This window comes from Orcinus orca, chromosome 15, assembly GCF_937001465.1.
Source record: "Orcinus orca chromosome 15, mOrcOrc1.1, whole genome shotgun sequence".
Classification (NCBI taxonomy): Eukaryota; Metazoa; Chordata; class Mammalia; order Artiodactyla; family Delphinidae; genus Orcinus; species Orcinus orca.
The window spans coordinates 26636943-26660081 of NC_064573.1; the positions used below are offsets into that span (position 1 = coordinate 26636943).

A 23139-nucleotide genomic window follows, 5' to 3' on the forward strand; every position below is an offset into this window, starting at 1 on the left:
CATTCCTCTGTTGTCCCCATCACAATAACCTGCAACTTCACTGATTCTTTTTTTAAAGATATGTTATCCATCTTTTACTACAAAAGCCAAATTTGATCATTGCAGAAAATTTAGAAAATATGGAAACACAATTATATAAGAAGAATACCTGTAATCCCATCACCTGGAAAAACATCACTGGTGAAATTTTTGCACACTTATTTCTAGTCTTTTCTATGAATATATAGTTTGAAAGGATGGGCTGTTACAACATCTCCTGTTTTAGAGCATGTATATTTCTAAGCCATTAAATGTCACTCAACACCCCTACTTGTAATGGCTCTGTAGCATTCTGGTGTAGGGAGATACCATCATTTATTCATTGAATCCTTTATAGTTGGACATTTATACTGTGTTTCCCCTCTAAATTTTTTGTTATTATAAACAATACTATTATGAACAATGCACCTAAATCTTTGCACAGATAAATGATTCTTTCCTTAAGATAAATTCCTAAGTGGAGTTTCTAGGTCAGATAGAATACACAGGGTTAAGGCTTTTAATGGGTATTCCCAAAGTGTGCTAGAAAGGACCCATCAGTGCACAGTCCCACCAGCTGTGCAGGAGCACCCACTCCACTCAGCCTTGCCAACAGCTGGTAGTATTGTTTAATTTCCCAACTGGATGGGAACAGGGGCTTTTATTATGTTTTTTAATTAATTTTTTATTGGAGTATAGTTTATTTACAATGTTGTGTTACTTTCAGGTGTACAGCAAAGTGAATCAGTTATATGTATACATATATCCACTCTTTTTTAGATTCTTTTCCCATATAGGCCATTACAGAGTATTGAGTAGAGTTCCCTGTGCTATACAGTAGGTCTTTATTAGTTATCTATTTTATATATAGTAGTGTGTATATGTCAATCCTAATCTCCCAATTTATCCCTCCCCCCACTTACCCTCTGCTAACTGTAAGTTTGTTTTCTACATCTGTAACTCTATTTCTGTTTTGTAGACAAGTTTATTTGTACCCTTTTTTTAGATTCCACATATAAGCAATGTCATATGATATTTGTCTTTCTCTTTCTGAATTACTTCAGTCAGTAGGTCCATCTTCACTCTCTAGGTCCATCCATGTTGCTGCAAATGACATTATTTCGTTCTTTTTATGGCTGAGTAATATTCCATTCCATTCCAATATTCCATTGTATATATGTACCACATCTTCCGCATTGTATATATGTACCACATCTTCTTTATCCATTCCTCTGTTGATGTACACTTAGGCTGCTTCCATGTCCTGGCTATTGTAAATAGTGCTGCAATGAACATTGAGGTGCATGTATCTTTTCGAATTATGGTTTTCTCCAGTTATATTCCCAGGAGTGGGATTGCTGGATCATACAGTAACTGTATTTTTAGTTTTTTAAGGAACCTCCATACTGTTCTCCATAGTGGCTGTACCAGTTTACATTCCCACCTCTAGTGTAGGAGGGTTCCCTTTTCTCCACACCCTCTCCAGCATTTATTGTTTGTAGGTTTTTTGGTGATGGCCATTCTGGAAAAGGAGCTTTTCAATGTTCTCCCTTTGATTACTGGTGAGGTTGAACATTTTCATATGTTTATTGGCCATTTGTGGTGTGTGTGTGTGTGTGAATTGCCTGCCCATGCCCCCGTGCCTGTCTTTTCTATTGGGCTGAATTTCACCAATTCTCCTATAGACCTTAGGCACTTTAATCCTTGATCCAGTCTCTTTATCAGGATCAATCCTTAGCAAATTGTCAAGCTTGCCATCTTTCTCTTTTGTTCTCTTAGTTTCCCCTTTCTTGGCCTTTTCCCTCCTTTTAGCTCCTTATCCAACCTTCTGCTTTGGTCGCATGAAAATCCATTGCTCCACTGTTAGGAGAAGAGCTTCTGAAAATCACCATTGAGAAAGAATGAATTAACTCAGTGGTTCCCCAACTTTCCACAAGAACTGTCCAGGGTAGTGTTTTCTTAAAGTCTCTGAATCAGGCTGCCTAACTGGGCTCCCTGCTCCTTTATGGGCTGGGGGGCATTGGGTTTTTAGTATTTCCAGGCTAGATTCTGGGAGAGGGAATGAAAAAAATGATCTTCATATATTCAGGGACTGTGTTGGTAAACAAAAGGTTAAGTTTCTTTTCTTTTCACCTGGAATTATACTAACTTGGTGTTTGGAGGTCTTTGATCATCAAAATGGGGAAGATAATTATTTCTTTATTCGTAGTTTGACAGGTAAAAATGTTTCAAAATGTGCGATGTGGGCCACAATAGAAGGAGGAGAGAGGAAAGGGGGCATTTTCTGAGTGTATTCCATGCCCTCCTCCCCTTGTTCCCCTCTCCCCACCCCCAAGGGCCATCTCCCAAAGTTCTGGCTAATAATCAGCCGGAACTTTCTTTCATTCCGGCTCCTCAGGGAAGGTTGGTGTTCCAGGCTGACCGACCGACCCTTTGACCAAGGTGATCAGCAGATAATAGTGGAGTGGAGGGGACTGGGCCTTGATCAGTTTTCTAGATGGTTCCTCTACAGGGGATCTTGCATATCATGCTTAAAGACACAAGTGCCTGAGGGGAGCTTGCCCTCCCTGGTGCAGAAGCTAAGCCGAGGTGCACTGGAACTGCTGCCCCGGACAAGAATATCACCGTCGCCGCGTGGCACAGAGCCTGGCATTTCCTCTCTAGGCTTCTATTTAAGTATACTTTGGGGGAGGGACCCAACATGTTCCTACCACCTTGAGAGGAATGGCTGAGTCAGGGCTGTCCTCTTCCTCATGGAGCCACTGGCACGAGTATGAACAGAGACAGCAGGTTCAAGAAGAAGGAGGTAGGAGTCGACCAGCTCACAGTCATGTGGATGGAGGATCCGAGAACCTAGTTCTATTTCTTAGTTGTCAATCGGTTGGTAAAATCTGGCACCTTAAGGGAACCAGGCAATAGGACCAACCAAAAGGGCTTTGTCTTTTGGTCTTCTTTGCATCTGATCACCAGGCCTGGGGGGATGTTGCTGGGGCCTGGGGGCCCAGGCTGTTATATCCCCCAATCCATCTGGGGTTCCCAAATCCCAGCCACTCACATTCCTCCTTCAAGACTTTTGCTTTATTCAAATATCACATTCGTTATTATTATTCTTCTTTAACTCACTTTTTACAACTTATATTAACTTGTAAGTATATTTTAAAAAGAAAGTTGAGGGCTTCCCTAGTGGCGCAGTGGTTGAGAGTCTGCCTGCCGATGTAGGCGACACGGGTTCGTGCCCCGGTATGGGAAGATCCCACATGCCATGGAGCGGCTGGGCCCGTGAGCCATGGCCGCTGAGGCTGTGCGTCCGGAGCCTGTGCTCCTCAACGGGAGAGGTCACAACAGTGAGAGGCCTGCGAACTGCAAAAAAAAAAAAAAAAAAAGTGGATATAGCTATCATTAAAAACTTTATTGTTATCCTTTGCTACAAACATCAAGGATAATTAGCACATATTAAAATAAATATGCAACATTAGATAAGCCTCATGTATCACCCCTAGCATCCCACATACCACCAGTGGTGTGCAAACTGCATCCTTGGAAACACTACCAGCTCTGCTCTGAGAGAAAGGGAAAGCAGAGGCCAGGAGGGAGGGGAGGAGGGCTGCGAAGGTATCTGGGCTCTCCTCTTCATGAGTCTTTGCTTCGCTTTGTCCTTGCCACACTTCTGGGGGTGGGGGTGAGGGAAGGCAGGCAGGTGTTAATTACACAAATGAGTAAACTGAGGCCCGGGAGGTGGTGACTCATCCAAGATCAGACAGCCAATCACTGACAGAGCTGGGACTAGAAGGCAGGGCTACTAGCTGTTGGTGGAATGTGCCTTCTGTCTGCCCCTTGGACAGGGCAAGACCAAGGGCACCTGAGAGATCAGAGCCTGAGGGATCAGAGCGAGGAGCTCATGGAGGTCAGCTGGCCCAGCCTCCTGCTGTCACAGGAATCCTTCCACAGCATCCCCGCCAGTTGCTTCTCCAGCTTTGGTTTAAATCTAGCCTTTCTTGAGTGGGGAATGCTGCCCAACCTCCCAGTGCAACCCATCCCACTGATGAGCGGCACTTGTTGTCAGAAGGATCAGCCTGAAATTAAACCCCCATGAGTCTCCCTGAGATGTTTGCTAATCTGATTCAGACCTCCCCTCACCCGGCGCAGGAGGTTTTCACGTTAGCCCTTTGGCTGTAGGAAGACAGGGCTCTCTCCTCTCAGGATTGCACCCCCAGGTTCCTCAGCCTCTCCTCTTGTGGCTATTCCCCAGCCTGGCTCCTGAGCAGCGCTGGTTTATCATTGCCCCTCAAGAACGTGCCTCCCAAGCTAGAACCCTGTGTTTCAGATGGGGCCTCATCAGAACGGCATGCAGAGGGCCTCCCTGACTCCATTGCCTGCTTCTTTTAAAATATTATTGTGGAAAAATATACATAATATTTATTGCCTGCTTCTTTTAAAATATTATTGTGGAAAAATATACATAATATTTACCATCTTAACTATTTTCAAATGCACCATTCAATGGCACCAAGTACATTCACATTGTTGTGAAACCATCACTACAATCCACCTCCAGAATTCTTTCATCTTCCCCAGCTGAAATTTGTACCTATTAAAGAATAACTCCATATTCCCCTCCCCCTCCCCCAACCCCTGGTAACCTCTATTCTTCTTCCTGTCTCTCTGAAAATGACTACTTAGGAACCTCATATAAGTGGAATCATAGAATATTTGTCCTTTTGTGACTGCTTATTTCACTTAGCATAGTATCTTCAAGGTTCATCCACATTGTAGCATGTGTCAGAATTTCCTTTCTTTGTAAGGCCGAATAATATTCCATTGTATGTATAGACCGCATTTTATTTATCCATTTGTCTGTCAATGGACCTTTGTGTTGTTTCCACCTTTTGACTATTGTGAATAATGTTGCTGTAAACATTGATGTACGAATATCTGTTCGAGTTCCTGCCTTCAGTTCTTTTGGATATATACCCAGAAGTCGAATTACTGGATCATATGGTAATTCTATGTTTAACTTTTTGAGGAACTGCCACGCTCCTTTCCGCAGCAGCTGCACCATTTTGCATTCCTACCAGCAATTCCAATTTTTCCACACACTCATCAATACTTGTTATTTTCTGGGGTTTTTATTTGTTTATATTTGATAATAACCATCTCAATGGTTGTGAGGTGGTGTCTCAACTGTGGTTTCGATTTGCATTTCCTGGGGATAAGTGACGTTGTGCATCTCTTCATGTGCTTATTGGTCATTTGTATATCTTTTTGGAGAAATGTCCATTCAAGTCCTTTGCCCATGTTTTAATCAGGGTGTTTGTTTTCTTGTGGAGTTGTAAGAGTCTATCCAGAATATATTTCTGGATATAAACCCTTTATCAGACATGATTTACAAATATTTTCTCCCATTCCATGGGCTGCCTTTTGTGCTATTTGTGTCTGCTGGTGCATAAAAGTTTTTAATTTTTATGAAGTCTAATTTCCCTAGGTTTTCTTTTGTTGCTTATGCTTCTGGTGTCATATCCGAAGTCACTGCCAAATCCTATGTCATGAAGCTTTTGTCCCAGTGTTTTCTTCTAAGAGTGCTATAGATTTAGCTCTTACATTTTGGTTGTTTATCTACTTTGAATTAAATTTTGTATATGGTGAAAGGTAAGGGTCCAACTTCATTATTTTGTATGTGGATATTCAGTTTTCTCAGCACCATTTGTGGAAAAGACTGTGCTAAGACCATTCCCCATTGAATGGTCTTAGCACCCTTGTTGAAAATCATTTGGCCATATATATGAGGGTTTATTTCTGGGCTCTCTGTTATATTCCATTGGTCTAAATGTCTGTCCTTATGCTAGTACCACACCATTTTTATTACTGTAATTTTGTAGGAGTTTTGAAATCAGGATGTGTGAGACCTCCAAATTTGTTCTTCTTTTTATTTTATTTTATTTTTTAGATTTTTTGATGTGGACCATTGAATTTGTTACAATATTGCTTCTGTTTTATGTTTTGGTTTTTTGGCCCTGAGGCATGTGAGATCTTAGCTCCTTGACCAGGGATCAAACGTGCACCCCCTGCATTGGAAGGCGAAGTCTTAACCACTGGATCTCCAGGGAAGTGCCTGTTATTCTTTTTAAAGATTGTTTTGGCTATTCAGTGTCCCTTGATGTCCTACTTCTTTTTTTCTACTTTTTTTGTTTATTGGAATATACTTCACATACCATATAATTCACCCTTAAAGTGTACATTCAATGTTTTTTTGGTATATTTGTGAAGAGCAACCATTACCACAATCAAATTTAGAACATTTTTATCATTCCAAAAGAAGTCCTATACCCTTTAGCAGTCACTCACAACACACCCCTCCCAATACTCTCTAGGTCTAGGCAACCATTAATTTACTTTCTATCTTTATAGTTTTGTCTATTCTAGACATTTCATATACACAGAATCATATAATATGGGGCCTTTTGTGACTTGTTTCTTTCATACAGCATGTTTTCAAGGTTTAATTTTTTGTTTTTGTTTTTGTTTTTTGCGGTACACGGGCCTCTCACTGTTATGGCCTCTCCCGTTGCGGAGCACAGGCTCCAGACGCGCAGGCTCAGCGGCCATGGCTCACGGGCCCAGCTGCTCCACGGCATGTGGGATCTTCCCGGACCGGGGCACGAACCCGTGTCCCCTGCATCGGCAGGCGGACTCTCAACCACTGCACCACCAGGGAAGCCCTGTTTTCAAGGTTTATTCATGTTATAGCATATATCAGTAATTCATTTCTTTTTATGGCCTAATAATACTCCTTTTTATATTTATACTACATTTTATTTATCCATTCATTGGTTAATGGACATTTGGTTTACATCCTGCTTCTTTTAATGCACCTAAATTCTCATTAAGTATTTTTAACAGTGACACTCCACCATAATCACCTGGAAGAAAAGATGAAAATGCTCTCTCCACCCCAAGTCCTCAGTCCTTGCCCAGGACTTAGAGGCTGCTGGAGAAACCTATGGATTCTCCTGACTCATCCCCACGTGAGTCAGCAGGTGTGGGTGTCCCAATCTTGGCTCGCTCTCCACCAAATCTCAACAAAAAAATGATCCAGGCAGACATCACACCTCCTAATTAAGCATCTCAGATATATATGCAGCCTGAACAGGGAGGCTGCAGCCACCTCTATGCTCATTTCCTTCTTAGAATGGGTGTCGGGGGTCCTGGCACTTCCTGGGGCCTGGGGAGGGTTGCCAGCTGCTTTTTCAGCATATCTGTGTTGATTATACCTGGAAACACAGTCTGACTATCGAATCGTTCCAGAAGTGTGGCGAATTTTCCCTCCTGCCATCTGGTTCTTTGTATTCCCCCACCTCCATTGACATGGACACCTGATTCCCTTCCTAGAGAATTTATTTCATCCTGTCTGGAATGGCTCACCCTTTTGACACCCAGAACCCAGAGGGGCCTTGACATTTACACACTGATGAAAGCCCTTGGCCAGGATCTAAGGACAGTCTCCCAGCCCTCGAACTGAAGCTTCATCATTAGCAGCTGCCATTGGTGATGCCCCCCCCCGAGCTGCTCTTAGATTCTGGGTCAGGGTGAAAATATGGTCTTTTCCCTCAAGGTGCTCACAGTCTAAGAGAGGACAGACATTGCCATAGTACAAGGTATTCACAAAGAGGGTGGAGGGCATGATGGTTCAGAGCTCCCGTCTCAAGTCACAGAGTCTTAGGTTCAAATCCCAACGACGCCACCTACTAGCTATGGACAAAATCCTTCTTCAGACTGTGTCTTCGTGTGCATATACCTTACAGATAGTATCTTATTTAAAATTCATAACACCCTGAGGAAGTAAGGTCTATTATTATCTCCGCTTTGCACCTACAACGAAGGTCAGGGTGAACATCCAGACCCTGAGTAGTCTCCTCCTCTGTTTCTTGATCTCAGGCCAGCAACTCCCCTTTCTCAACCTGTTTGCTCAGACTGTGTTGGCTCTAGTGTCTGGCAGGCAGCACTCTGAAAGCTGTTCTCTCCGGCACTAATAAACCATGAAGAGGTTTCAAGGGACCCATGGGAAATGGGATTGAAGCCTGAGGGACAGGATGAGACACCCTCTCCCCACCTACTCCCAGACTGAGGAGTGGAAGCCAGACTACTGAGAGCAGTTTCTGGGGTTCAGGCCCCACCTCAGCTACCCCGAAAAGGACTGAATAGGACTGCTCTCGCCAGAGCCCCAGGGCCTGCCTGCCTGCCTGCTGCCTTGGGGGCTTCTCCTTTCTCCCAGACATCTGTCTCAAGTCAGTTTGAGAGAAAATTGTGGATCACCCACTAAAATATATACCAGGGTCAGAGGAAACATCAGGGCCCGTGCCTCTTCCCCCTCACCTGCTCTATTTCACCCTCTCCTTTTGTTTTCTCCATGCCACCCAAACCCCATTGGGTCTAAAGCCCCAGCCTCTCTGGAAAGCATCACCTGTGCCCTTGCCTTGGGTTTTTCTCTCCCTGCAAACTCTGGAGAAAGTGAAGTCTGTGCCTTCCACTGTAGAGCAGTGATTCTCAGCATAGGGCCCCCACCCCAAAGTCAGTTAGGGGATGTGTAAGGAATCTCATGGGCAGAGAGGAGGAACTTTTCCACCTGCTCCCTGAGGTTCAGATACATTCTGGCTGAATCAGCTATAGCCAGAACGAGCCACTGTGGCTGATGGGGGTGTGCTATAGCCCTCAGGAGTTTTGAGATGGATAAATGGCTGAGAAACACCGTATCTCAGAGACCGCTATTTGCCTCTTTGGGTTCTAACTCCTCAATAAGTGTCTGTCTGGTGTCTCCAGCTAAGCTCAGGTTTCTCTGAGGGTAACACTTTCACTTGTGCCTGCGCACTTGGTCGCTTCGGTGGGGCTTGGGTGAAGATCGATAGGACGCGGGCTTGTGTGTGTGTGGGCTGTGTGCAGACACACCCACTCATGAAGACCAGCAGCAGAGATGGGTGGAAAGAGCTCTCCTGGGGCACAGAGAGCTGGCTTCTAGACTTGCCCCTCTGTAATTGTGCCCCTTAGGCAAGTTACTTGTCCTCTGGGCTGCCTTCTCATCTTATCAGAAAACCCGGATGTTGTCCAAGGTCCCTTGAGGTGCTAGCTTCCTCTGGTACTCTGCTAGCTAAGCATCTCTCGGCCCTTTAACGTGGCTCCATGTTTCTTCCGCCCAGTGATCCCCTTGTTGCTGGGTCACCTTTAGTGTGACATTCATGGGGCACAGCACCCACATGCAGTTGATAAGCACACTGCAGACTTACACAGGCTGAGAACGCAGGGCTACCCGTGCCTTTCTGGCCCCAGGGAGGCTCAGGGCACATCCCTGAAGCTGGAGGTGGGATGGGGTGGCACTGAAAGATCAGGGGTGGGGATGTGGAGGTAGACAGGCAGGATAAGATGGAGTAGATTTGGGGTGACCCAGTGTTGGGGCTCGAAGGAGCATAAGCCAGGGGCTCTCACCGGTAGGGAGGCACGGGCAAGACCTGTTTAGGGCAGACATGGCCTTATCACTGCCAATATGACGTCATTTCCTGCCTGCTGGCCAAGTAATTGTCCCCATCCTGGTGCCAACCCACAAACCCTCCCACCTTGAAAAGCACTGAGTTGATCACGTGGCTTAAGTCAGTACTGAGCCCACATTGCAACAGGAGAGCCTGCCAGCTTGGCAGTGAGACAGGCCTCTGAAGCCAGGAGCTGAGTTCCAGCTGGCCTGGGGGCTGTGCACACCCCAGGGCTGTCAGAGCCCAGGCACAACAGCTCATCAGGGTTTCAGACCAGGCCTCACTGAGAGCCGAGAGGGCCCTTGCATTCAGAAGGGCCCGGAGTGAGGTGGGCCTGGCCACCACCCCTGCTCCCAGCTGGGACCTGTTCGTTAGGGACAAACCTTCTTCTAAGGAGCGTTTAGTCTTCTTTGGTGGATTAATAATAAATACGCCTGCAGCCAGTTTTGTGTTGTGCTCCACAGAGACTGAGGGGCTGGTAGTTGGAGGAAAGGGAGCCCACAAGGAGGAGCAGCAGCTTGGGCAGGTGGGCTGCGTGCAGTGTGCAGGCGGCGGGGAGGCAGATGACGTCCTCATTGCTTCCCGGTCTGGAGCAAATGGATTGGCTTTTTTTTTTTGGCTCTACCAAATGAGACAGCCAGTGCTGGGGGCCCAAAGTTGCCCAGAGCTGGGGACCAGGTAAAAGTGACATTGCGTTCCTCTGGCACAATCACTGTTTCCACTCCTGTTTATTTCGTCAGGTAACTGGGTTATAATTTCCAGCCCAGGCTGTGCTACACAATGATTATCACACAGCTCCGGGTGTGCACCAGGTCTTGGCAAGACTGTGTTGGGCACAGTGCCCAGGGTGCATTTGAAAAAAGGACAGCACAAGAAAGGGATCGTGATTAACGTCTTAGGGGCATGTGCAGGTTGTGCTGACCTGCAGTGGATTACGGACCAGCCAGAGAACCGCATGGTACAGGAGCAAATGCAAGCAGCCTGGGTGACTGATGCAAAAGACACCCATCGTGAGAGCCCTGCCAAATAAACCGGCAGCCCTGACCTACTCCCAGATTCTACTGGATGATATCATAGAGTAGTTAGATCATTAATTTAAAAATATAGCTCTCTGGGTCAGAAAGCACATGGGCTGTGCGCCCTGAGTTCTAGTTCTGGCTTTGCCCCCAGCAGGGATGGGACATGGGGCAGAGCTCAGTTCCTCTCCTGTCCTCAGTTTCTTCCTCTGTGGAGTAGGGGCACCAGATGGCCTCTTGGGTCTTTTCAGTACTAGTAGAGTGTTTATTTTCACAAGCCAACAGAGGATTGTCTGGGGCTAGCCTTCCTCTACGGAGGCAGGAGGAGATTGGCTCTTGGCCCCTCCCCTTCTACAGTGGATGCTTCTTCCCCATTTCATCCCCACCCCCTACTTTCTATTCTTTTGCACATGCCCATCTCCCCACCAAGAGCTCTGTCTCTGAACCCCCAATCTCTGTGGTCAAAACCTGGCTCTGCCTTTCTACCAGTTAAGCATGAACAGATGCCTTAATCTCTCTACCTCTATTTCCTCGTCTGTAAAGTGGGGATAACATTAATTCCCACTTCAGAAAGTGCTTGAGCTGGTTAATTAGGGGAGTGAACGTTAAAGGACTTAGTGCAGTGCAGAACATAGAATAAATGCTCAGTACATGAGGCAAGTCTGGTTGTCGCTGTTGTTACAAAGCCAGTGTTTCTCCCCCTGCTGCTTCTTCCACATCTAGGCTTGCGCTGACACTGAGATGCACAGACTTAAGATTCTGGCCTCTCAGACTCAGAAAGGACCTTGGAGGCACTAAGCGCCGGGATCCCCTCTAGAATCTGGCAGGCTCATCTAGACAACTGGGGATAGGCTCATGACCTTGACGGCAGCCAAAGCTTGCGAGGGGCACCGCTCTTCCCAAACCCCTTCCTTCTCCCTGACATTTCCCCCGAACCCAGCTCAAATGTTACTCAGGGTCCCCTAGCTCTGTTTGCTGTGGCTGCTTCATGGGAATCATGATTCCTAGGAACCCTACAGAGGTGGTCCTGGGCCCACGGACTCCCAGCCACGAGGGCTTCGGGGTGGGGAGAGCAGGGCCAGCCCCGCAGCGCTCTCCTCCTCTGAACTTCACAGCAGCTTCCCACCCACCCCATCTGCTACCACCTAGCATTGCAGAAAGTCATCTCCGGAAAGAGTGGGAAGAAGAGAACTGCTTTGAATGAGGCCCCAGTGAAGAGTACCAGATAATTTCAGTACCCAAAACGACCTTATCTACCCTCCTCCGTGTTACAGAGAAGAGATCAGAAGCCCAGGGAAGTTGAGCAAACTGCTCTTGGTCACACAGTGTAACTATAGGCAGAGCTAGAGCCTTGGGCTCAAGAGGCCAGCTCATGCTCCTCCAATGTCATTCGGTGATTCAGCGGGCAGTGCACATTTATTGGGAATCTTCTCTGCACCAGATCCTGGGCTCAGGGTAAATATGTAAGGCCTTTTCTCTGTAGGAGCTTAGAGTCTAGAGGGGAGAGAGTCAGGCCAGTAAATAATCACAGTACAAAGGGACAGAGTGTTGTAGGTGGGGGATGACCCAGGCCAATGGAAGCACAGATGAAGGAGGAATCAGGAGGGCTTCATAGAGGAGGTGATGCTCAATCTGTGACTTCATGGGTGAGGAGTTCGCCAGGCTTTCAAACAGAATGAGGGCACTTTAGGAACTGATGGGTCTTGGTGGCACAGTGTCTCATTCACAAAGCTGGGGACAGACCCTCAAATTCGCAGCTTCACTGTGGCCTCAGGTTCCCTGGGACCACTGCCAGCAACATTGTCTTTCAACCAACCAGCCAGAACCTTTGGGGGAATGCATGGAATTGTATATTTGCCCCATACTTGGTTATTTTGGTTTTCAAATAGGTGTTTATAATAACCTTTGTTTCTATTTTTGGAAATTGCACTTTCACAGAGCTGTATTATGTAATCATGAAAATGTGAGTTTATGATACAGATATTGCCTTGGCCTGTGGGTGTCCATTCCAGCCACCAATGGTTTCCTACTTGACCCCTCCCCTGAGCATCAAGTGTTTTTCATATTCTTTTCCATTATAGGTTATTACAAGATATTGAATATAGTTCCCTGTGCTAGACTGTAGGTCGTTGTTGTTTATCTAGTTTATATATAGTAGTTTGTATCTGTTAATCCCTAATTTATCCCTCCCCTTCTTTCCCCTTTGGTAACCATTAGTTTGCTTTCTATGTCTGTAAGTCTATTTCTGTTTCATAAATAAGTTCATTTGTACCATTTATTTAGATTCCACATATAAGTGATATCATATGATATTTGTCTTTCTCTGTCTGTCTTACTTCACTTAATGTGATAATCTCTGGGTCCATCCATGTTGTTGCAAATAGCATTATTTCATTCTTTTTTTCTGGCTGAGTAATAGCCCACTGTATATATGTACCACATCTTCATTATCCATTCATCTGTTGATGGACACTTAGGCTGCTTCCATGTCTTGGCTATTGTAAATAGTGCTGCTGTGAACATTGGGGTGTATGTATCTTTTCAAATTAGAGTTTTTGTCTTTTCTAGGTATATGCCCAGGAGTGGGATTGCTGGGTCATATGGTAACTGTATTTTCAGTTTTTTAAGGAAACTCCATACTGTTCTCCATAGTGGCTGTATCAATTTACATTCCCACCAACAGTGCAGGAGCGTTCCCTTTTCTCCACACCCTCTCCAGCATTTGTTATTTGTAGACTTTTTGATGATGGCCATTTTGACTGGAATGAGGTGTTACCTCACTGTAGTTTTGATTTGCATTTCTCTAATAATTAACAATGCTGAGCAACTTTTCATGTGCCTGTTGGCCTTATGTGCCTATATGTCTTCTTTGGAAAAATGTCTATTCAGGTCTTCTGCCCATGTTTTGATTGGTTTCTTTGTTTTGTTTTCTTTTTTTTTTAAATTAAGCTGTATAAGCTGTTTGTATGTTTCTGACATAGGGAGGTATTATCACATCCCCATTTTGCAGATGAAGGAAACAAAGGCACAAAAAGGTTAAGTAATTTGTTTATAAGTGAAGGAGCCAAAAGTGAACCCAGAGACTTGAACTTAATCACTGTGTAGGACAGCCTTAGAGACACCTCTGTTAACATTTTGGTGAATTTCTTTTCTATTCTTTTTTTGTGCATGAATGTATTAAACACTATATATTGATGAAAAATGGTATTGTATTATAGTCAGATTTATATCCAATTTTTTTCACTTAATAGCATTGACTAATTTTCTAAACTATTATTTTAAACGGCTGCATGGTATTTCATGAATGAGTGAATACTGTAATTCACCCCCAACAATCCCTCATTTTGGATATTTTTTTTTTTTTTTTGCATACAGGTTGACATTTATTAACATACATTCTTTTTTTTTTTTTTTAACATCTTTATTGGGGTATAATTGCTTTACAATGGTGTGTTAGTTTCTGCTTTATAACATTGGATATTTTTAAGTTGTTCTCAATTTCTTGTTATTACTAACCGTGCTGTGATAGCCATCTTTTTAGGTAATCAATGAACACAATTATTTCCTAGCATAAACTAATTGTTATGCACAGGGATTGAATTGTTGGCTCAAGGGGTTCACAGAATGATAAGTCTTTTGACACGTGTTACTCACCTCGGGCAGCAACTGAGAAGTGCTGGCTTCCCAGCACTGTGGGAGGATAAACTCCAGCAATGGAGTGGAATCTGGGTTGGAAAGAGGAAATGCAGCCACAGTTGCTGAGTGTGCACATGGAAGGGAAGGACCTTCAGCAGCGCAGCAGGAGTGGGGCAGGCGAGCAATGGGGGTGCATGTGGAAATAGCTCCGTGGGGCTTGGCAGTGAGGGAGGTGAGCACGAGGTGGAGTAAAAGCTTATCTACTCAATACTGTCAAACACCTGATAGCGTTAGGCTGACATCACAGTTTCCTAGGAAATATATGAGCTGTATATTTATTTGGGGGTGGGGGAGATGAAAAGAGCAGAGTACTTTTTCTTGATTACCACCCAAGAGCGACTACTCATGACTGAGTGATGTTTTAATGTTGTGTAACCAGGCTCAGCTGAGTTCAACCCTTGGCCTGTGTTCTAGCAAGTGTTAAGTGCCAAATAAGTGATGCAGACCCCAGAAGTTCTGGAATGGAGCACTTAGGGCTTGGGAGGTAGGGCCCTTCAGAGAGAATCTGGGGTTTAAGCTACAGCCGGTAGGGTGGGTGTAATGACAGCTAAGGAGAGAGCCTTCTTGTCTGGATCCCTTGAGTCCAGGTGTGGGTTTCAATCTTTTCCAACTGTGAAAACTCGTGTCAACCTCCTGCTTCCATAGATTGCCCCATCAGTAGATGGTGACAATAGTCGTTGTGAGGATTACAGGAGATAATAGGTGTGCTGGCCCACACTAGTTCTCAGTAAGCCCTGGAGGCTCTCATTATCTATTTTTTTAAAAATTCTTTATTGGAGTATAATTGCTTTACAATGGTGTGTTAGTTTCTGCTTTATAACAAAGTGAATCAGTTATACATATACATATGTTCCCATATCTCTTCCCTCTTGCGTCTCCCTCCCTCCCACCCTCCCTATCCCACCCCTCTAGGTGGTCACAAAACGCTGAGCTGATCTCCCTGTGCTATGCGGCTGCTTCCCACTAGCTATCTATTGATTAGTGGGTGTGTCTGCAAGGGCAGCGAAGTCGAGGGCCTTATAGAGAAAGCAGAGGTGTTCCAGTCCTGTTTAAAGAACAGGGTGAATCTGGGTGAGAGATTTGGGTTTCTGGACTGGAGAGAAGAAGGAGGAAACTGTATGGGGACAGCACTGGGGGAGGGAGAATTCGAGCCCATGGGCCTGGGAAGGCATTCACTGATCAGTGGCCATGACCTAGCTCTCAGCATGGAGCCTTGCCGCCCATCCTTGGGTTCTGCAGACCACATTCTCCCCATACCCATGCAGGCTTGAGTAGTTAGGGGCATTCCCTGGCTGGGGGGAGAACATTCCCCCTCGGCTTCCACCCCCAGGGCAGCCCCCCCTGAATCTCTCTCCCTGCCATTTTCATCTCCTCCCACGCAGCGCCTGTGAGATCTCACTTCTGTGTGTTGGCATCCTTGCTCTGGGTGAGCGGAAGTGCCGGGTGTCAGGGTGTGAACCTGGCAGATGCGGTTGGGGGTGGGGTAAAATCAGGACCCGTCATCCTCCTTCCAACCCTCCTCCCCAGTCTCACCTGCCAAAATAAATAAAGCCACTTTCTAATTAAACAGGATCTGGGGATGGGCGAAAGGCAGGGAAAGAAACTCAGTCAGCTCATCATTAGCTCATTCATGATTCTCTGCTTCCTGAAAAAGCCTGGACCACGTGAGCTTCTCGGAGGCTCAAACCACGTTGGGGTTGGGATGGTCTCTTCCTTGGCAAGTGGGACAGAGACTTAGTTATGGGGTCTTTGCTAGGCTTCTGCTGTTGGGCACACGATGAGCAGCTCAGCTGGCTCAGTTGTGCACGCGGCACTAAGACTTGGGGCTTCCGGCCCCCTCAGGGCTCTGCCTCCCCCTGCCACCCAGGGTTGCTCTCTGGAGATGTGTCCCGTCACTGCTGTGTGCTGACTGTTCCAGACAGCGCGCTGGGGAGGCTGTGGGAGCCGCTGGCACACCTGGCGGCGCAGGAGGCATCTGGGGTCTGCCAGTGCCTGCCTTTTCTGGAAGCCCGCACATGCAACTTCCGGCTGGTCCGCAGGGGACAGATTTCCTGTTTGGAGGGAGTAGCCTTGTGCCTCTGCAATGGGGCGTGCAGAAGCAAAAAAGGGCAAGGGCAAGGCTGGACTTGGGTATCCCCTGGGCAGGGCAAGAAGGACACAGACAACCCAATGATGTGGCCTTGAGGTAGCAATCTGTCTTTAAGCTGTAAATGATACTATCCGTACAGCACCCCAGCTCAACGCTGTTTGGCTTTGGAAGGCACCAGGTGATCGGCACCGTGATCTGTGTCTGTTGTATATTGTTCAGATCAAACGTTTCAATTAGTTTGTCCACTCCGAGCTCCCGCTGACCTTTAGTGGAAGGAGGCTACTACCTGAAAGGTAGGGTTGCTGGGTTCAGATGTACAGGCTATGCACTGCACAAGTGCAACTATGTAAGGAGACAGCTTTCACATCATAGAGCTTGTAGATTTATGCATTTATTATGACAGTTATCCAACAGATGGCAGTAATGTGTCTTGAGGAAGGGATCCCTTTATCTAATTTGCACAAAGGCACCATTTGGGCTAACGGTAACCCTGCTGAAAGGCCAGAGAGAAATCAGTTCTAGGGAGAATTTTATAACAGATAATATGCCAAATGGGTAAACCACAGGCCAACTTTAGGGCTGGGGTGGGCCATCTCTAGTCCCTGTTTCTCCCATGCTCACTCAGGAAGGGGGATGAACTCCTTGTTAGTCCTTCCTCCAGCCTGACCTTCCCCTCTCTCCCCATCTCTGCTCCTTGCTCGTTCACAACCAGGCAATGAGCTGAAAGGCATAACGCCAAAGGTTGCAGAACTGGACCTGCCATCGTCCCCACCTTCAGAAAACCCCAGACCAGACCCCCTTCTCCACTGGACTCAAGGGAACAGCAGGCTCAGCCTGGTCACACAACGTTGTAAGGGCAGGAAAAATGGAGCACAGGACCTGCTCCTTCTCACCCCTTCCACCCCAACAGAGAAAGGGCAATAGTTCCCCCACCTTCAGAGCCCTGAGCTGCTTAGCTAGTGGTTAGGTTGTGCTGTGATTATCCTGCAACCAGCAGCTGACTCCCCTGCGCCAGGCAGCTCCGTTCCCATCCAGGCCACAGAGAGCAGAGTTGCCTGCAGTTCTCTGCCAGAAACACACAGGACGGTGCCTGAGAGCACAAGAGAACACAGGGCAGGGGGTGGCCAAACCCGGTCTTCTACCTGTCTTTGTGTGGACCATGAGACTAGAAAGGCTTTTACATATTTAAAGGGTTGAAAAGAAATCAAAACAAGAAGAATATTCCATGACACAGGAAGCCTGCAAGCCCGAGAATATTTATTATTTGGCACTTACAGAAAAATGTTGCTGACCTCTGGCCAAGAGCATGAGAGCCCATGAGGTATTCTGGAAACAGCCCTGGATTTGGAGACAAGAGACATGGCTTTGAGCCCTGCTGGCAACATTTAGCAGCTGTGTGTCCTCAGCTAAGCCACCTTGCTCTCTGAGCCCCGGTACCTCATTTGCAGTAAGAATGTTCACAGTACCTGCCCTCCTCACGTGGCCCTTGCATGGATCAGACTCCATCAAGGACACGCAAGTGCCTTGTGAACTGCAACCCTGTGTGAAGGTTTAGTATTATTTGCCAGGGAAGGTGAGTCATTCCTGGCCTCTTCTTTCCACCTTTCTTCTCATCATCTTTCTCCAGACTGCCTTGCTCCCTTGGCCTCTGGGGCAGGGATTTTTCCCGGCCCTTCCCCTTTCCCCCTGGCCAAACCACCCACTGTGCCAGAAAGGCAAGTTTGCGTTTGTTGAAACTCTGATCACGGGAAATTGGGGGGCTCTCATGTGAACACTTAAGAGGAAGCCTTGCTGTACTGTGCTGGCCGTTTGCCAATGGTGAGGGAACGGAGCCCTGCTTTTATTCTTTCATCAATATATGCACTTCATCACAACTTAGAATGGGCTCTGGGCCCTAGTGCTTGCTTGGAAAATGGCAAATCAGATATTATGGGGTTCTGCCTGAAGAGGAAATATGGGAAAAGGGAGAGAGAACAGTAATAAAAGAAGCTTCTTTGTCTATGGGGCCTTTTTTTTTTTAATTAATTAATTTATTTTGGCTGTTTGGGTCTTCGTTTCTGTGCAAGGGCTTTCTCTAGTTGCGGCGAGCGGGTGCCACTCTTCATCGCGGTGCGTGGGCCTCTCACTGTCGCGGCCTCTCTTGTTGCGGAGCACAAGCTCCAGACGCGCAGGCTCAGTAGTTGTGGCTCACGGGCCTAGTTGCTCTGCGGCATGTGGGATCTTCCTGGACCAGGGCTCGAACCTGTGTCCCCTGCCTTGGCAGGCAGACTCTCAACCACTGCACCACCAGGGAAGCCCTATGGGGCCTTTTAAAGAGCAGATTTAAAAGGCAGTTCTTGGCCACGCCTCAGTGTGATCAAGGGTCATCTTCTATCCATCCAGCCAGCTACATGGGGACCCACCACCTCATCTTGCTGTAGAAAGTTCCACAGAGTTTAGAAGACAGTCTAGCCTTGTTCCAGAATCGACTTCCTCCTGCATTCTGTTCATCTGGCTTCCTGATCCCTGGGCACGGGCCCCTGATAGCCTCGCCTGGCAAGGCCTAGAAGCTTTCTCTGGCCTATTGGCCCCTGACCATTGGCTTATCATCCTGCTGCCTCACTTAGGCCCTGATACTCTGCTTCTCTGGTCTTTCCCAGGATGAGGATGTGTGTTCCCAAAGCCCTTCATGGACTCCTGCTTTCAGGGCCTCATCTGCATGGGACTTGGGTACCTCTCCCATCCTCTGAGATGCTTCCTTGTTCTCCTGGCTTCCCTCCATAGTCTGCAAGGCTGCCTTTCCTGGTCAAATGTTGTGGAATTGCAGATTGAAGAGGACCCTTAGTGTTCTCACATCTCTCACCTCTGCCATTTTCTCCACAGCATCCCTGACAGGGGTCTCCCCACCAATGTGCTTGGCATAGAGTGACTGCTTAGGTGTCTCTGGGATTGGGAAACTCACTTCCCCCGAGGGCATCCCAGTCCTTTGTTGGATAGCCCTACATATTAGAAAATGTTTCTTTTGGTGAGCTAAAATATTCCTCTTTATAATTCAACCCACTAATTCAAATTCCGCCTTCTGGAATGATTCAGAGTGTCTGCTACTCCTTCCACAAATATTCCCTAGCCCCCTCATCCTTTCTCCTGCTTCACTGTGCCCAGTTCCCTTTGGGGTCCTGTTGCCCCTCTGACTGATGCTCAGCAGTGGCCTTCAGAGCCTCTCCCAGTCCCCACGCCACCCTGGCACCACCGGCCCTGCAGAGGGGTTTTGCCTCTGTGTGAAGTGAGCCCTGGACTGCACCTGAGAAAGGACTTGAACCAAAGTGAGTGGCTCTCAGAGGCCCTGCCAGCCAGAGGAGGAAAGAACTCCTGCAGGAGGCCTGTGCACCTTGGAGGATGATCAAGAACAGGATTCGCTGGATGAACCCCCTGATGAAGGGTCCCTGGAAGGCAACCTGGAAATCTGCCTTGTTAACAAGCTCCCCTGGGAGCCTGAATGTGGCCCAAGTTTCAAGTCACTGAGCCGGGGTTTGCCTGTCTGGACTCTTCTGAAGGCCCTGGCTCCGTGTCCCGTCTCAGAAGAGTCTTAGTGGTGAAGCAAGAAGGGGTGGGAATCTGAGAACAACTGTCTTACTGAAGCCTTCATTTGGGGACAAAGATTGGAGGGTCTTCCCTCTCCCTGGATGGGTTTCACTAAGTAAAGATTGAGGAGAGAAAGAGAAGACTTTGCTCCTTCTTGGCTCAATGTCCTCAGCAGGTCAAAGGCCAGCCGTCAGGGCTGTGCGGGTGGAGTGTCCTCCGTGGGTCCCCTGCAGGATTCTGCACTGTGTCATCTCTAGAGGGCAGCCCTGTACTGCTGGACAGGATTCGAGATGGGAAGGGATGAAATTAGATTTCTTCTCACCTCCCCACCTCAGTCCTTTGCCCTGAGCAACTTCATGAGACTTTGAGATTTAGGAAATTCAATTCAATTAGCTTTTCAACATACTCAGTGAGACTCTAATATGTGCCCAGCACTGCGCTAGGGGCTGTGAGAGAAGCCATATGAGAGAAGGAAGTCCTGCTCCCAGACCTCTTTTAAGTTCTTGAGGAACATAGAATTCTCACCTGCAGGAAACAGCAAACAGCACAAGGAGGAGATGGTGAAACTTGGAAATCATTGACACAGAGAACATGGCAGAGCCAAGCAACACAGAGGAGCAAGACACATGGGGGCTGGGACATGAAGGAAGGCTCTAGGGAGGAGGTGGGCAGAGGGGCTCTGATTTGGGCCTCAGTTAAAACAGCTCTAATTTTTATCAGCTTCATATATTAGGCATAAGACATCTAAAAAAAAAAAGATTCTGGTACATGAAAAATAGAAAGCTATCGTAGGAAGGGGAAAGGGAAGGGAAAGTTGCCTCAGCCCTTAGAATTGTTGGCACCCAAAGAAAATCTAGAGGAATCTCCATTTCACACCACATAGCAATCCTTGGCTTTTGCTACCCCACCCTAAGGCAGGCTCCGGTTGGGGAGACCCGGGCAGGGCTCAACATGTTGTCAAGTTTACCTTGAGCTCCACCACCCCCTGACTTGAGGCCATGGCCAAGGCTTAAGCATTTTGGGGTTACAGAGAATGGATTTCTGTTCAATAAATGGAGCAAAGATACAGGAAGCCGATACAGGTCTTTAAATGAGGTAATGCCTGAACATGCATTTGCTAGCTATTATTGGTTCCTCTGGTCTTTGCATTGGTTATGGCCTTGACAACTTACATATAAATTTGATTTTTATTTGCATAATCAATTTTCCCCCATGAATTTTTATACTGTGATGCAGCATAGAGAACAGATTGGAGAAGACAGAGTAGAGGCTGGGGACCCAGTGGGAGTCATTTCAGTATCCAGAGGAGAAACGCAGGTGGTGGGTTGGTTGTATTTGCGTTGATTCATGCAACCCAAGGCAACAAGTTAGTAGATAAAAACAGAAGTCCCCTCTACCTCTGATTTCTGCTCTGCACGCAGTTCAGCCATGACCATTTAGAACCAACGTCAGGCGACTTGTGTCTTGCTTGGTTATTGAAAGTAATGGTGACAATTCATGCATTGCTGGAGGGAAGGGTGGATGGTTGGTAGCTACTTTGGCCTCTGTTCTTCTCTACTCAGGACCTGAATGAGCTGAGACTTTCTCTGTCTTCATCTCCAGGTAACAAGTATGAACTCAAGGTGTACACTGGTGATGTCATTGGTGCAGGGACTGATGCTGACATCTTCATCAATATCTTTGGAGAGTATGGAGACACAGGTAATGGGTTTGAAATCCTTTCTTCAAAAGCCATGCCCAGAACTACTTCTTAAGTGGGCTGTTTTCCACCCTCCTGGAAGAGGAAGGCAACTCCAGTCTCCTCTAGGCTCTCCTGTTGAGCCTCTCTCTTCTTCTTGTGACGTGGTTTGTCATGGCCTTCCTTGGGCAGCATGGTGTCCATCTTGTCAAGTTTGTGTGTGTGGTGTGTTTTCAGAGTAAGTTGTGCTTGGATTTTTGGTTGATTTAAAATCATCCTTTATCCTAGAACAGACCCAGGCTCCACATCTCCAGGGGACTCATCCTCACTTACTCTCTATCTATCTCCCTAGGCTCCATGCCCATCTTGAATTATATTTTGGGATGTGACTGGGCATGGCCTGATTCATTGCATGATTTGGGGCAGACAAGAATGGGGCCAGGGGATAGACTTACACTTGGCCTCATAGGTGGAGCAGGAACTGAGGGCACAGACACAGCTGCCGGTGTTGGAAGGAAGTTCAGGCCAGCAGAACTGAGACAGGTGGTGTTGTCCTGCTTCTGCCAATTTAAGGGAATACTACAGGAGTCAGAAAGCTACAAAGACATGAATTTTGGACACAGTATATTAAATAATAAAAATGCATTGCTGGGATTTTAAGAAAAAAGAGAAATCTCCAGGTGTCAGAAATGAAGAGAGAACTTAAACTAAAGTATCAGCTATGAATTGATGCTGTGGATCTTGGAATCAGGGAGCCTTTATGTTCAACAATCTACAGGATGGATTTCCATACACATTTGGGGTCAGAAAATGATATTTTGGCTCTGTATGAGGCAAAATATGCAAAAAATTAGAACCACACATAAAGCCAGGATCCCTGAAGTTCACAGGAACATCTTCAGTGAAAAAATAGACTAGGAAAAAAATTGCTCATCAGTATAGTAAACTTATCTCTGTAAGAACTCTAGATTAAAAAGACAGTTAATGGGAAATTGATATCTTAGGCTTACACACATGTGGGCTTGAGGTCTGATTTTACACTACAAGTGTGATTTGGGAACCCTCCCCCTCAGGTACAGAAAATTCGTTCCATGCCAGTAATACCCTTTGGTGCTTGGCAGAAGCACTTGCAAGACTTCATGAGATTCCCACAGATAAAGTACTGGAGATGAGTTCACGTTCCAAAACTACAAAACACTCAAGGACACAATCCACCATGACTAACCATCAATAGACACAACACACAATAAGATTAAATTCTCCAGAATTTCAGGTAATAGAGTTATCTGAGAAAGGCTATAACTTAAGTATGTTTAAACTGTCTATAGACATGAAACAAACAGTTAAGGAAAACAACAAGGCACTATGAAAAATATAGCAAACAGAAATACAGTAAATGAAAATATAGTTACTAAATATAAACACTTAATGGATGGGTTAAACAACACAATTAGAAACTGTTGAATAGAGAATTATTGAACTGTAAGAGAAATATAAACAAAACATGCAGATGTGGCCGAGACATAAAGGGTTGGAAAATATCAGTGAGAGGTCATGAGATGTGGA

The 23139-nt window shown here is 46.4% G+C and overlaps 1 protein-coding gene across 1 annotated transcript in view; it reads left to right on the plus strand.

The window, feature by feature from the left end:
* LOXHD1 (lipoxygenase homology PLAT domains 1) overlaps window positions 1–23139 on the plus strand; it is a 202363-nt gene that overhangs the window by 16738 nt on the left and 162486 nt on the right. Inside the window, exon 5 of the mRNA XM_049697900.1 lies at window positions 21498–21596. Coding sequence (XP_049553857.1) covers window positions 21498–21596 — 99 coding nt within the window. The remainder of the gene's footprint in view (window positions 1–21497; window positions 21597–23139) is intronic.